General features: G+C 30.4%; 2 protein-coding genes across 2 annotated transcripts in view; one reads left to right on the forward strand and one right to left on the reverse strand.

Moving 5' to 3' along the window:
• Positions 1 to 15,280, reverse strand: part of RpL6 (ribosomal protein L6) — a 208,346-nt gene that overhangs the window by 130,148 nt on the left and 62,918 nt on the right. The window lies entirely within an intron of this gene.
• Positions 1 to 15,280, forward strand: part of LOC145330364 (chaoptin-like) — a 29,704-nt gene that overhangs the window by 2,377 nt on the left and 12,047 nt on the right. Inside the window, exons 3-11 of the mRNA XM_080175001.1 lie at positions 1,332 to 1,381; positions 5,242 to 5,359; positions 5,818 to 5,884; positions 6,587 to 6,674; positions 7,006 to 7,078; positions 8,352 to 8,411; positions 9,002 to 9,071; positions 9,212 to 9,287; positions 10,430 to 10,487. Coding sequence (XP_080031127.1) covers positions 1,353 to 1,381; positions 5,242 to 5,359; positions 5,818 to 5,884; positions 6,587 to 6,674; positions 7,006 to 7,078; positions 8,352 to 8,411; positions 9,002 to 9,071; positions 9,212 to 9,287; positions 10,430 to 10,487 — 639 coding nt within the window. The 5' untranslated portion in view covers positions 1,332 to 1,352. The remainder of the gene's footprint in view (positions 1 to 1,331; positions 1,382 to 5,241; positions 5,360 to 5,817; positions 5,885 to 6,586; positions 6,675 to 7,005; positions 7,079 to 8,351; positions 8,412 to 9,001; positions 9,072 to 9,211; positions 9,288 to 10,429; positions 10,488 to 15,280) is intronic.

The following is a 15,280-nucleotide window of genomic DNA, read 5'->3' on the forward strand; positions in this document are numbered from 1 at the left end:
TAAATGTGTACTATGAGGGTTGCTTCACGAAATGTACTATAGTTTTGTATTCAATAAGTATACTTTAGAGGAGTATGAAAATAATCAGATATTTAAAATAGAATTATCAATATATCTTTTTTTTTAGAACAAGACCTTCCCATTTTTCTTATAGACCTTAGTGAATAATGCCTTTAAAACATGAGTAATTATCTAAATTTTCTAAATGTGTAAAAATATTTTAAACTTATCAGTGAAATCATTTTTATAAATTAATGTTTTTCCTAAAGACTATTTGTGAATATGACCTGTAAAATATGAGTAACTTATCTTTGAACTTCTACATATGGCTAAGAAGATATGTTTATTCATTTCTGTAGGAAAAAAGTTTTAGTATATTTTTTGTATAACCATATATAACTTTAAATTGATGTACATCCCAAATGCTGATTTATGATTCTACCCCCTTATGTAGTAATCTATTGGTTCAAAAGTTTGGATACTTCTAGTAAAAAACAACCTATGCAGATTTATTAAAAGTACCCAAAAGTTTGAAGTTAACATATGAGAGAGTATGTTTATAATAATTTGGGTACCTGTATGATCAGTGGTGTGGACAGGATTTTATTAGGGGGTGTTTTCCCCCCTTCCTGATGTTTTTTTTTCTTTTCATAGGGGGGTAGATGTTCTCTTCACTTCATAATAGTCACACTCTAAAGCAAGTTACTGAATTTTTTGGCACGCTTGAAAAAACACTTCTAATGAAGGTCAGAGACAAAAAGAAAAGAAAAGGAGAAATGGCATACATTATCAAACACAGACTAAATGTTTAACATTCTCAAATGAAAGGGGAAACAGAGATTTGAATTTTCTAATCTTCTGTATTTACCGGTATTTAAACTAAGCTTAGTGAATTAAATAATAGTTTTAACAAGTTAGAAACAAAACATTTTAAATAATTTATTTTTTTGAAAGAAATACCTATAAGTAAGGAAATTCTATATCTTTTAGCAGCTTAGAATATCTTGTTTTTTGGTCTTACCGGCATACATATAGAGATAGTTATAAAAAAAAACCTGTATTCCAAAAGAAAGATACTAATTATTTTTCCATTATGGCTTCAAAACCTATTGGTATCCGCTGGATTGGAACATGTTTTCAAGTCATACTGAAAATCTTGTATCGTATCTTATTAAAGACATTTCTTTACGAATTATAAAATCATAATATTAATACCAGTTTTGTTATTTCTGACCTTCGGCCCCTTGGGACTAACAAAACCGGAATCAGTCTTACAATTTATCGTTTTCATATCCGCGGAAGGCTGTCTATAATATTATCATTTTATTTAGAGTTTAAGTTTGAACAAGAGTATGACATATTCATCAAATTCAAGAATAAGGTAATATATTTATCTTTTCATAATTCATAGGATTAAAGTTTTTTATCCTTCATTTTAAGTTTATATGCATATAGATTTATAATTTATCTTTTTTTTAAGGTTTATTTCCATTTATTTAATATGATTTTCTTCATCTTACTATCCATTTCTCTAATTAAAAATTTATCTATTTTATATACCTATTTGTCTATATTTATCTATCTATTTATCTATTTTTGTATATATCTAGTCATTCATATGTTTAACTGTCTCTATCCATCTATTACTTTAATGAAAATATTTGACTTATTACAAGTGCAATTTGAAGAAATCCGGGAGAGAAAAGGCAATGGCTGTTAAATTTACCTAAACTAATTCTTCATTTCATGTTTTACCAGAGCTGGATCTTTAAATCACCGATCTGCCCGAGCCGAGGCACAAGCGAGCCGATTTTAAAAGTTGCTCACCACATATCAAACTTAAAATTGAAATAGCATTGGTGATCCGGCTCACTAAGCGGCTCGCCTACGGCTCACACTCGTATTGTAATGCCAACGAGCCGAGAAGTGACCTGGCTCAAAACGAGTTGTAAATCTTTTAAAGATCAATATTTTTTTAGAAGTAGCTGTGGCTCAGCTCTTGCTCACCTCGAGGCAGATCTTGCTTGGCTCACCCCTAAATGATTTAAAGATCCATTTCTGTTAACTCAAATGGAATTTCATAGAACTGCCTAAAAAATAAATTAGCATTCATTGTCAGATCCCTTTATCCCTGCGAGAAACTAATTATAGTTTTTGTTATCTCAAATTATTACTAGAAATGAGTTTCACATCACTTGTAGGGTTACAGGGATTGGAAAATTAATGAGAAATTCAATTTTCCTTTCTCCTTTTAATATAACCCTATTTTCCCTAAAACTAGAAACTAGTTCAGATTTTTTATATTTCATAACATTTATTAAGGACACTAAAAAATTTAACCAAAAATGATTATTAGAACTTTGAAATAGACACAATAGAATCTACAAAAAAGGTTGCTCACAAAAAAGTTTTGGTAGGGGGTTGTTATGTAAAAAGTCATTCAAGTTGAGTTCGCTTTTTTATGCAAGATTCTTTGCTTTCCTTTATTACATTTTTTACATTATTACAATTGTAAACCATATTGCATTATTTTATTTTACAATATTAGATACAGAATTATTCATATCCATTAAAATATTATTGCTTTCATCAGGGATCTTAGGGGATAAGACAATAGAGGATTAATTAATTTACCTCTCCAATGATAAGACACAAAATCAGCCCTTCTGTAGATTACAGTTGAGGGATTCCAGTTTTGGTTATTGCTTTTTTTAACCAATCAATCCTTATAATAAAGAAACCGCTGGACCGATATGATTCTCCTTATCAGGGTAGCTTCTCCTACTTCCAAGGAAGGTTGATAACTATTCTGCGGGAGGGTTCCACCACCCTACCAAGAGAAATCGCACCAAGAAAAAAAATAAACCGCTCAAAAACGATTTCAAAATTCCAACCACGATTTTTATTTACTTTTTCTTTTGGACTCTAAAATTTAAAAAATGGCAATCAACCCCCCTCCCCCAAACGTAACCCTAGAGGCTTCTAGGGGCATAGCCGCTATATGTAAATAAAGTAATCAAAATTTTGAGTCCAATGAATGAGAGTTATAAAACTGTGGGGACAATTATAATTTACAGTCAAAAGTTCTCCCCCTCCCTCCTGGGTTATATAAAACTACAGATTTTATGTCTTTCCATCTGCCTATCTGATTATGTAACTAACTAAATATCTATTATCTAATAGCTTTACTTAACTACCAATCTGTCTATCTATTTAAATAATATAAGTAGCATAGACAGTAGACTATAAAAGTTGGAAAGATTTTTAATCAATACACTGTTAAAAATAAAATTTTTTTTTAGCATCAGATGATACTCTATATTCTTCACATTAATGTATAGTGTCAATCCGTACGTAGTAGGAAAAAAACCTCATTACGATACAAGGAAGTTTTCAATGCTGTATTAAGTATTAGGTAATGTTCTGTGAAGTAACACGTAGTACTAAATAATGTATTTGTCTGTATAGTATTGTCTAATACGCTCTTGGGAATATAATTCAATACGGTAGAAGTAATTTTTCATTGCCCTCCTTCACAATTGTTGTTACCCTCTATCATAATTTTTGATACTTTGTAGGGAATGAAACTGTTTTACTTTGTATGAAAGATCAGTTTATAATATATGATTATTATATGTACATATACATTTTGTTATATCAACAAACATACCAAGCAGAGCCATAAAACATTAATTTAAATGTAAATTTAGTAAAAAAATTACTTTAAAGATGTTTAGGACTAAACATTATCCTTAAAAATAAAAACTATGGTCAGTCGTAATTACAAAAAAACAAACTATAAATCTGAGCATAAATAGTAACATTTCATCTTCGTCTAAAACGACCAAGCATTGAAACACTTCCATGAGAGGTGTGCACGAATGGGGCCTGTTTCAATTATTCTTTACAGTACAGATTCGTACCCTAGAACGAATGAATAGTTACTATTTTAATAATCCATTCTCTTGCGTATTGTCTGATACGCTTCAGCGTATGAAATAGTACTAAATCAAGAAACATTTCTACAGCGTATTTTCCGATACCCTACAACATATAAAATATTACTATTTTTATAAACTTTTCTACAGCGTATTCTATAGTACCCTAGAGCGTATCAATCGATACTAAAAAAATGTATGGGTTATGTATAGTAATAATTATTGTGTTATATAGTATTACATAGTGTTATATATTAATTCTATAGTTGTAGGGTACTTACGGGTCCAATACTCTCCAGAGTATCAATTGATACTAAATAAAAAAATTATTTTTAACAGTGTATAATAGATTTGAAATCTGCATAAAATTTTAAGGATTTTTTTATAAAATTCGTTTTTTATATAATTCTTTATTTAAAGGCGCAAATACGATTTAAGTTAATAAATTTTGACCAATAGGATAGCTGGATTGGAAACTACCAACGCTCTAATTGGTTGAATGATGTACGTCACTTAAGCTTCTCCAATCAGAGCGCAGATAGTTTTTAATCCACCAATCACAGATCTCAAAATTATTTAACTTAATTTGTATTTGCGCCTTTAAATAAAGAATTATATAAAAAACTAATTTTATAAAAAAAATCCTTAAAATTTTATGCAGATTTCAAATCTATTATATTGATTAAAAATCTTTCCAACTTTTATAGTCTAATAGACAGTGGATATTTTGATACTATCTCTCTTTACATATCTATCTATTTATTTAGGAGTTTAGACCTTTCAGCTGATAATATAAGTAGCATAGACAGTGGATATTTTGATACTATCTCTCTATATATATCTATCTATCTATTTAGGAGTTTAGACCTTTCAGCTAATAATATAAGTAGCATAGACAGTGGATATTTTGATACTATCTCTCTATATATATCTATCTATCTATTTAGGAGTTTAGACCTCTCAGCTAATAATATAAGTAGCATAGACAGTGGATATTTTGATACTATCTCTCTATATATATCTATCTATCTATTTAGGAGTTTAGACCTCTCAGCAAATAATATAAGTAGCATAGACCGTGAATATTTTGATACTATCTCTATATATATCTATCTATTTATTTAGGAGTTTAGACCTTTCAGCAAATATTATAAGTAGCATAGACAGCGGATATTTTGATACTATCTCTCTATATATATCTATTTATTTAGGAGTTTAGACCTCTCAGCAAATAATATAAGTAGCATAGACAGTGGATATTTTGATACTATCTCTATATATATATATCTATCTATCTATTTAGGAGTTTAGACCTCTCAGCAAATAATATAAGTAGCATAGACAGCGGATATTTTGATCCTCTCTCTTCTCTTCTCAAGCATCTAAACTTAGGCAGCAATAAGCTATCCAAAATTACAAAGGTAAAATTCTTTATTTTTTTACACAATTTAGAAGGGATAAGACAAACAGCGATAGATTCATGCACATTCTTTATAATAATATTACTTATTTAAAAGTGTTTAGTTTTGACCAACTAATTAAAATCTAGTCAAAGTAAAAAAAAAAAAAAATTCGACAAATAAGAGAATGGGCTTAGGTACCAGTATAATATTCAGTACAATTTTCCTTCCTTCCAAGTATTTAATATTAATTGGTTTTTTCGTATGGCTTCAAAAACCGATTATTATCTGTTGGATTATAACCGGTTCTCCGCCATAATGAAAAATCATTTATCGCATTGCATTACAGACACCTTTCTACGAATATTAAAATGAAAAATCATTTTATTAATACCAGCTTTATTTGTACATTTTTTATTTTAATATAAATTGAAAGCTGTCTATAATACGATTGTATGAATACCTATTATTTATTTTAGGGAAACATTGGATGTTTACGAAAACTGATGGTTCTAGATTTATCTAATAACAACATTGACTCTATAGGTATTATATTTAGTATCCTTCATAGCTCAACTATAGAATCTTGGATACTTGACATGTATGTCGCCAGTTTGAACCCACCTGAGAGGGGGGATCTTTTGTAATTGTTGAAAATTGAAAGGTTCAGATTAGTAAAAGTTGTCGCAAATATAGGTATTAAACAATAGGAATGAAGCTTTCCTAGTGAAGTGATGTGTGTATGTTGTATGGGTGGTCTAAAATATTTATATACAGTAAGATTGAATGAAAAAAGGTTTCTAACAATTTTATTTTCTTTAAGATCTCGTTACCAACTGAACTGTTTTAGGGAAGCGATGCCGAGATGGTCTAAAGCTATATTTAATTAAATTTAGGACTTCGGATGACATAGGACGATTTTTAGCCTCATCCCTCATCCTTTTGAATAAAAACTAGACGTTTAATACGCAACCGCTAAACTAACCCTAGAGCAATACAATTCTAGTTAAATCTACCCTCATTAATAATCAAACATAAAGGCTTGCTTGATACTAATGACTAAAGATAAAAAACTTTAAAAAAAGTCTTTACTTCTTTTTTACTTCTTTTGGTACCTGGGCCCTAGGGTTATCTTGATATTAATAACAGAGGTACTCTATTACTGGAGTCAATTCTTATATTCTTCAGTTATATTGTGGTTATTTTTGCTTTGCTATAAAATATAGACATAATGATCCTTGTTTTTAGATGAGAATAGCTTCTCTATGATGAAAGATCTCCAACGTCTCAACCTAGCTGGAAACCATCTAAGTTCTCTACATTCTAAATTATTCAGGCACCCACAATATTATATAACTATCTATTCCTATATGATAGTAACAGGATCTGTGTGAGTCTTTCTGTCTGTCTGTAGCGAAGAATCTCGCTAACTGCTTAACCGATATGGTTCTCTTTTACATGAAGCTTCTCATAAATAATGGGAAGGTTTATAGCTATTTTCCAAAGAGAAATCGTCGTTCCTAGAAAATACATACTAACAGAAAAGTGCCGACTTACTGAACTTCCCTTCCTTCGAAGGTGCCAAGAACCTTTTCATTTTAAATCTACGATGGGTGGGGGGATCGACACCCCCCTAAAGCATATAATATTATGGTAAACCCAACTAGTTATCAGTCCTACCTCCACAGTTTAGATCTGTCCTCCAATCATTTGAAACTTTTGCCAGAAGGAATTTTTCAGGTAAAATAATTCTTCAACAATAGTTTTTTATATGCAAGTCGCGTGACGATAACAGTATTAAAGTAGATGTAATGTCTATTAACCAAAACAGTGGCAACTACAGGGTGTTTCAATAGAAACGTCTTTTTTAAATTCGTAATTATGCATAGAAAATAAAACAATTATATAAAATGCTTTATATATTTGGAAAACCTATTCTGGGACATTTATGTTTCAAATATTTGAAAATTATTTTTTCAATAACTTATGCCTCAAAAACCGGTTTTCCCAAAGGCCTTATTTTTGAAGATTTATGGATTTAAGGTTGTGGAAAAAATATGCACATTTTTAAAATTCAAATTGCGCGGCTTGCATTAATAGTAGAAAAAAGTCATGCATATCGTAAGAATCGTCATAAACTCTAGTTTCTAAAAATAAATGTACTAATATAAAGTGCTATTTGTAGTTTAGGAGCTACGTTGAAAAATGTGAGAAATGTTGAAAAGTTTAAAGAAAATTTAAACATTTTACCACGTAGTTCCTTTACTATACATAGCACATGAATGGTTCTTATATATCCAAAAACTAGAGTTCATGACGATTCTAACGGTATGCATAACGTTTTTCTACTTTTAATACAAGCCGCGCAATTTGAATTTTCAAAATGTGCACATTTTTTCCACAATCTTTAAATCCATAAATCTTAAAATTTAAGGTCTCCGGTTTTTGAGGCATAAGTTATTGAAAAAATAATTTTCAATTATTTGAAACTTAAATGTCCCAGAATAGGTTTTCCAAATATATAAAGCATTTTATATAATTGTTTTATTTTCTATGCATAATTAAGAATTTAAAAAAGACGTTTCTATTGAAACACCCTGTAGTTTGTTTGCATCTAGGGTATCCAAAGGGGTAGAACAGGTAAGAAAAATAATCTAAAACTAACCTCAAACTTATTAATAAAATTAATAGCTTGAAACAAACCCAGGACGTATGTGAGGCTAAAATTAAGAACTCAATAAAAAGATATTACTAAATGAAATGATCGGACTAGTGCCTACGTTGAGGACTTGATTCGACCCCCACCCCCCTAATTTCACTTTAAGTTTTAAAAGAAAAAGTAAATTTTTTTCTATGGGGGATTGTCTCTTGAGATTGGTAGTATTCTCACTCAAATATAAACCTTCCAAGAGAAGCTAAATTGTAAAGAATAACCACATCGGTTAGGCGGTTAGCAAGATCCCTCGGTACATACATACACACATACAGAAAAACATCATGTTACTTTTTATAGGGAACTTCATTGGGAACACTGAAAGTGAAATCAAATAATCTTCAAGAAATACCAGTAAAGGTAAATTTAATTTTTTACTCGTTTCAAAGTTTTTCACTAAAGTTTAAAATATTTATTTCTTGCATCGTATTATAAACAGCTTTCCGCGGATATAAAATGCCTTCGGCATCTCGGGGCTAAAAAACTGGTTTTAATCTTATAATTGTACATTTATATATTTGTAGAAAACTGGATAAAATACGATGCTAAACATAGTTTATTCGTATTGATGAGAACTGGTTCTAATCCACCGGTTTCGAATAAATACGAGAATATAAAATAATATTTTCTAAAACAAGATTTTACAATACTCCCCCCCCCCTCTCCTTTTTTATTTTGAAATAAAAGAATAAATAGGGGGGGGGGGTGAATTTTTCTCCCTATTTCTAATGCAAGGCTTTGATGTCATATCATTAAGGGGCTGCCCTAACCTATTTAACATAACCTAAAGTAATAAATAAACAAACGAAAAACTTTTAAACACTTTTAAATCAAAATAATTTTACTGGGGTTTCAGTATTTTATTGTACTTTGATAAAAACGCTATTTAATAGTCTGTTTCTTCTTCAATTCTAATAAAAAAATACATAATATTAATTAATCAATTTTAGGCGTTAAATCCAGTTCAAAGTTCTATCAAACATATCTATCTATCCAACAATAATATTTCAATTATATCAGGTAAAATGATTTTAGAATTAGATTAATAGATAAATGGATAGTTGAAACATAGATTCAAAATCCGAAGATATTGCAGATCGAATAATCCATAAAGACTGTAAAAGGAGTAAGTATAAAAATTAATTTTATTATATTTTTAGAGTCTCAGTTGAGTCAAATAAGAAACCTTATAACATTGGATCTATCATCAAACAATATCAATCAAATTGATAATAGGTAACTTTAACAAGGATGACAACATCCATAAAAGCGAAGCTCTGAACAAAGGACAAACGAACATCAACACTTATAGAGTGTATGAAACAACAGTCAAAACAAAATTGTAAGTATATTAGTTGAAAAACTGCTTAAATACAGGATAATGCATAGGGACATACTTACATGTTTAGTACTTGATTATAGAGTTGCTTCGCTTATAACATTGTACTTGTCCTAGGAACAGTATTCCAAAAATCAGATCAATCAGATTATTATATCACATAAAAATTATATGTTAAAATAGAAATCAACATGTTTAAAATGGACGTACGGACATATTGGTAACGATTACAGAGTTACTACGCTTTCTTAATCGTACCTAAGTACTACAGGAATTACCATGCAAAGTTTGAAATCGATATGCCAATTCAAACATGCCTAAATTAACGAGAAAGAAAACTATCCGTGCCAGACGGATCAACCCTAATTATAGAAAAGCTTCGCTTTTAAATATTATTCAGCGAAGCATCCTTTATATATCTTATCTTTGTAAGTAATTAAGAGTCGTGACAGGGGGAAAGAAGGTATATTAGTTAATTTTTGCAAAAAGTGTACCATAAAAAGAATGTATTTGGTTAAAAGAATTTTACATTACATTACATATGAAGAACGATGACTTGTGTGTGTGTGTGTAGCCATTGTTTCTTAGTGTCACCAAGTAGTCATGGAGAAGGACGAGACACTTTTGTATAGCCACTAGGGCTATCAAGCTCCACGCCCAAGTACATTTTGCCTTGACCCGCTGTCTCAAGGGAGCTACTCTTTATTACCTTACCCTCGCCGAGTATGGCAGGTGTCCCAAATTAAGTCACCGAAATAAATTACTCTCTCCGCAGAGAAGCTTGGGATAAGGGTTATACAGAGCTTTACGTAACTATCAAGTATCCAAACCACTTAATAATCTCCCTTATTACACAACCAGGGGAAGTTGTGTGAATGTATTCAACGATGACTATGCCTACAAAATGTATTATTATTCTGCATATTCTTTTTTAATCCCTTAGTTCTAATTATATTATATATCAAGTCAAGTATGCAGACAGGCGAAACTAATTTTCTAAAAGTGAAGCTTAGTAACTAAAAATTAATATTTTTTCTAGAGCATTTTGTTGTCTGCCCTCTTTGCTTGACTTAAACCTGGCGAATAACCCAATACAAGTAAGTCATTTTAACTAAAAAAATTTAATGCTTTATAGATTGGGAGGGTTACAATAAAGGTTTTTTAATGTAACAATTCTATCCTAAACAAAAAACAAGTTTTTTCCTTAAAAGTTTAAAATTCTTACCTTGTTTTTTAAAAAGAAGAATTAACCATTTAAAGTGAAGTAATCTTACTCTAATTAACAATGTATACAAAAACATGTAATATTAACAAAAACAAACTTTACATGAATGGATATATTATTACTTGGATCTTACACCAGATTATCATGTACTCTAATAATGTGAACTTGCATCAGGCTAAAATAACGTTATCCCTCAACCATCCCCTCTACCCCATCCCCTCCCCTGCTACTGGATGGACGACTAGAACAAAAAACTAGTTCCATGTTAGCAGGTTAAATAGACGACAATTTTTCCCCTGTCATAATATCCACGTACATTTATTGTAACAGGTCTTAACATTGTGTCGCTACTCTATAAGTATGGTGTATGCCCGTCTGTCAACGAAAAACTACTTGTTATATCCTTGTTTTAAGTTTTGGATGGTGATTCCAACTGCTGAGGTGGATTCTTAAAAACAATTTGCCCCACTAATCGCTTAGTTGGGCAAAATTGTTTCGTGAAAAATCCTCCAATATCACATAAAAAATCTACAAAAATAAATAAAATCTTATCTTCATAACCCTTCTATGATTTTGTTTATTTTTTTGTAGAATTTTAATGTGATTTTGGTGGATTTATCACGAAAACAATTTTGCCCCACTAAGCGATTAGTGGGGCAAACTTTTTTTAAGAATCTACCTTTGGTAAAATTTATACCCTTTAATTTATTTATAAATTCTGTTTTGTTTTGATGGAATTTTTTCTAGGGGCTCTTTCTCTTAGGCGGGTTGTGGTATCCTTATCCAAAATATGAATAAACCTGTTACTTTTATATACGGATAATCTAAAGGATGAATCAGTAAAAAGTAGAAAAAATTAAAAAAAAACAAGTATATTTGAAACAGAAAAAAGACTATCTAGGATAATTTTGTCAGATAGTCGCATAGCTATTTTAAAACCACTTTCTTTTTTTCAAATGCATGTCTAACTACCCCCCCCCCCATGCTTATTTTATAATAAATTTAAAAGAACTTAAATTTGCACACAATTAGTTTGGAACCAACTAATCAAAATTCAATTTAAGTTAAAAATGTTGGGCCAACAAATAAGATAAAACTTTGTGTACCAGTATAATTTTCTTTACATTTCAATTGGTTTGAAGCTAGTAAAATTAGCTGACTCAGATTATGACGTCAAAAAAATAACCAATGAGAGGCCAGTATACACTGTATTTGACCAATGGTAAAATTTATAGTGGCCTCTAATTTTAATTTTTTGTTGACGTCATAATCTGAGTCAGCAACTTTTACTAGCTTCAATCTATTTCTTTCACCATGTGCTAATATAAAGGAATTGAATCTTATTCATTGCCTAGTAACATATGTAAATAGAAAAATCTAACTTTGCTACGCTACTTATAGAGAAGCTTTGCTCCTAACTAGATGGAATTATTGTATTGTCAGAAGATAGCCCCAGAGAATTGAAAACAAAACAACTTTTAAGCCAAAACCATTTTCTTACAAATTCACAGATCTTTTTATCCTTTCCCCTTAAGATTCTTTCAACACATTTCTCCTCAAATGCACAGTGAAAAAAAAGACTTTTAAAGTGGAGCTTTTATGGAGTTTTTATGTTACACAATGTATGTCCTAGCATTTAAATCGAAGACAAAGAAAGTCCCTCAACGACGTCATAAAAATGAAGGATGAGAAGAGGAGTGGTAAAGAAAACCCCTAAAAAAGAGATGGATAATCCCACGTTTTTATGACGTAACATGCTGGTTTTTTGAGGTACTTTATTCTTCTTCATATAAATCCTTAGTATGCAGAAGAATAAGAAGGGGACAGAAAAATAGCCTGTAACCGTACCACGGCTGAAATTCAAAAAGTAAATAGCTTAAAACCATTCATAGACTTGTCTTAAGCTTCATTTAGATGGAGAACTAAATCTTTTTAGTAGTTATTTAAATCTTAAGCTTCAGAAATAAAAAAAAATTTAATTTGTTTAATAGAAAAGCACTGATTTATACAAAAATTTTGAAAGTGCTTTTAGAAAGAAAATCTACTCAAAAACTAAGATTATACCGCAAGTATTTCTGTCACTACCTCCTTTTAAGTTACATACAGAAAATTAAAGTAGATACCTAACGATAATGTCATAATCAGTGATTTATTGATTTTGTTCTGTACAAGGATTTGTTTACCTTTTTTTTTAAAGAAATACTTTTAAAAACTCCAACAAAATTCACAGTATAGGGAGGGGTAATGTGCCTTAGACCAGGGAGGGAGAGTACAATGAATAATAAATAACTCTACAACCCTTTCCTCCACCAAATATTCAATATTTAACAAATTGTGGGAACGGAGATTAATTAAACCGTCATTGTATTATCCCTGTATCCCTGGCCTAAATCCAATTCCTTGGTCTAGCTCCAATCCCCTTTGTAAATTGTTTTTAGTGTGCATGTATGTTGGAGTTCTTACATTTCCAACAAAATTGATATAAATAATTATAGCTATAAGTAGCGTAGCAATAACAAGCTAACAATTGACTTTAGTTATGTTAGTCGTTTTTCTCAAGGGCTTGGTCAAGTACAGAAAATCACCCCCTTCCCCCATCCGTAAATATACTGAAAATAACTAGAGATTTGGGGTCGAGTTCTTTAGGGTGGTTTTTCTTTGGTCAGGTAAGCATATGAATGAAACATGATACAATATTAAAATTCAAGCGAATTAAATGAATAAATTTTAAACAAAAAATAAAAATAAATGTATATTTGCTATTTAGAACGACATTGGGATTTGCTCTTTTATATGACAACTTTTCTGTGTATGTTTCTAAGATTACTATCAGGGTTTAAGTGTCTTTGTGTGTATGTGTGTGTGTGTGTATGTGTGTGTTTGTTTGTTTGTTTCTATGGGATTGTTAAAAGCTAAGCTTTTTAACAAATAGGATGTTTCGTTCCTACATTTAAAAATAACAACGCGTCAAAAAAAGACGTCAAAAATGATTCATACTGCTGCTATGTCAAGTACGCAACATAAATAGTGAAAGAAGGATGAACAAGGTACATCTCATTACCATGTACTGTTAGGACATCCAGACAAGGTCGTGCAATCAAAGATTTGTTTCTTAGGTACACAGAATTAAGATCTCGTGGTGTATCCCGTATTCTATAGGTAACATTCAAAATGGGAGATAGTTAATTACGGCACATATAAGTCTGTTTTGTATATTTAAAAACTTGAATGAAGATTTCTGAGACAACCAGATATAGTCTTGAAAGCGTATCAAATATATTACCAGAAATTCTGTATGAAATTTTGATCATGATTATTATATTCATTTTAAGTACTGAATTTTAACAATCCTTAGCCAGTATGTATAAAGTAGCTGGATGTTAATTTGTCTGTCTGTGTGCACAAGGAGACCTCGCTAACCACTGAACCGATATGACTCTTCTTATTCAGAGAAGCTATTTATTAGTCTCTTAACTAATTTAGGGGATGGCACCTTGATCATCCCTAGCAAAATCGACCTCAGATAAATGTCCCCCAATTAGATTTTCATTTCTTATTATTAAACCTAATTTAAAAGAATTGGTTTGTCATGTTATCAATTCTTCAATAACGTTTTGCTTCTTTAAAATGAAAATCATAAATAGCAAGGCTGTTTGTTTGATTGTATGATTTGTTGAGGCTCGCTTTCATGTTTGTTTTCATCCTTGTTGTGAGATAATTTAACCATAAACATTGTAGTATAGCTAGGTTTACAAAAATACTTAGGAATTCAATACAAACTAAATTTTTTATTAAAGTATTTTGAATTTAATGGCAAAGCTACTATATAGAAAAGTCTGTCTTGTACAGTTTCTTTTAGGTAATTTATTTGAACTTATTTAAAAACCTGTTGGAATCTGGATTTTATTGATTAAATCTAATAATAATTATAATTTCTTTATCATAACTTAATTATATATATGCTTTTTCTTTTAGACCATAATTTTATTATATTATGTAACAAAGCATTTTTGTACTATTTAATTTAAGTAGGTTAGACTTTACAAAAGCGTTTGATCTGTTTTTTAGTTAATATTTACTATAAGTCGAGTCCCTCCGTCCGTCCGTAGGAAACGTTTAGCTCCTATCTTTAAAATAGACATGTCATAATTTTACTATTGATTTTAAACTTTATATGGAGATTCCTGTAACAATTTTTTAGAAAGCGAAGAATCTCTATAATCAAGTCCCATAATGCAAGTAATTCCTTAGACTGAATTCTTTATTGGTGTAAATTTTTAACAAGTTTTTATACAATTTTGTTTTACTTTTAAATTATGATTCTGCTTATTAAGTCTTGACATTCTACAAGTGCTCAACCTCGTTTGTTTTACCGTTTGATTTTAGGGCTTCGTTTTTATGGATGTTGTCATCCTTTTTTCATTTAAATTTACAAATGTTAATGATAATGATTATAATTTTAGATTTTAATTCTATTATATAAGCTATTAAGGTTGTGTTGTGGTAATACGACATCCAGACGGACAGGCCGTTTACAGAGTTGCTTCGCTGTGACTTATGATAACAAACCCCCTGCACTAAGTCCTATTATATCACCATCTATCTCATGACCGCTGTTGACCCCGCACCCAGCGGTCAAACTAGCCTGCCTAAATGTGGGGAGGG

The sequence above is a fragment of the Acartia tonsa genome, chromosome 10 (genome assembly GCF_053477335.1).
Source record: "Acartia tonsa isolate MP-2025a chromosome 10, ASM5347733v1, whole genome shotgun sequence".
Classification (NCBI taxonomy): domain Eukaryota; kingdom Metazoa; phylum Arthropoda; class Copepoda; order Calanoida; family Acartiidae; genus Acartia; species Acartia tonsa.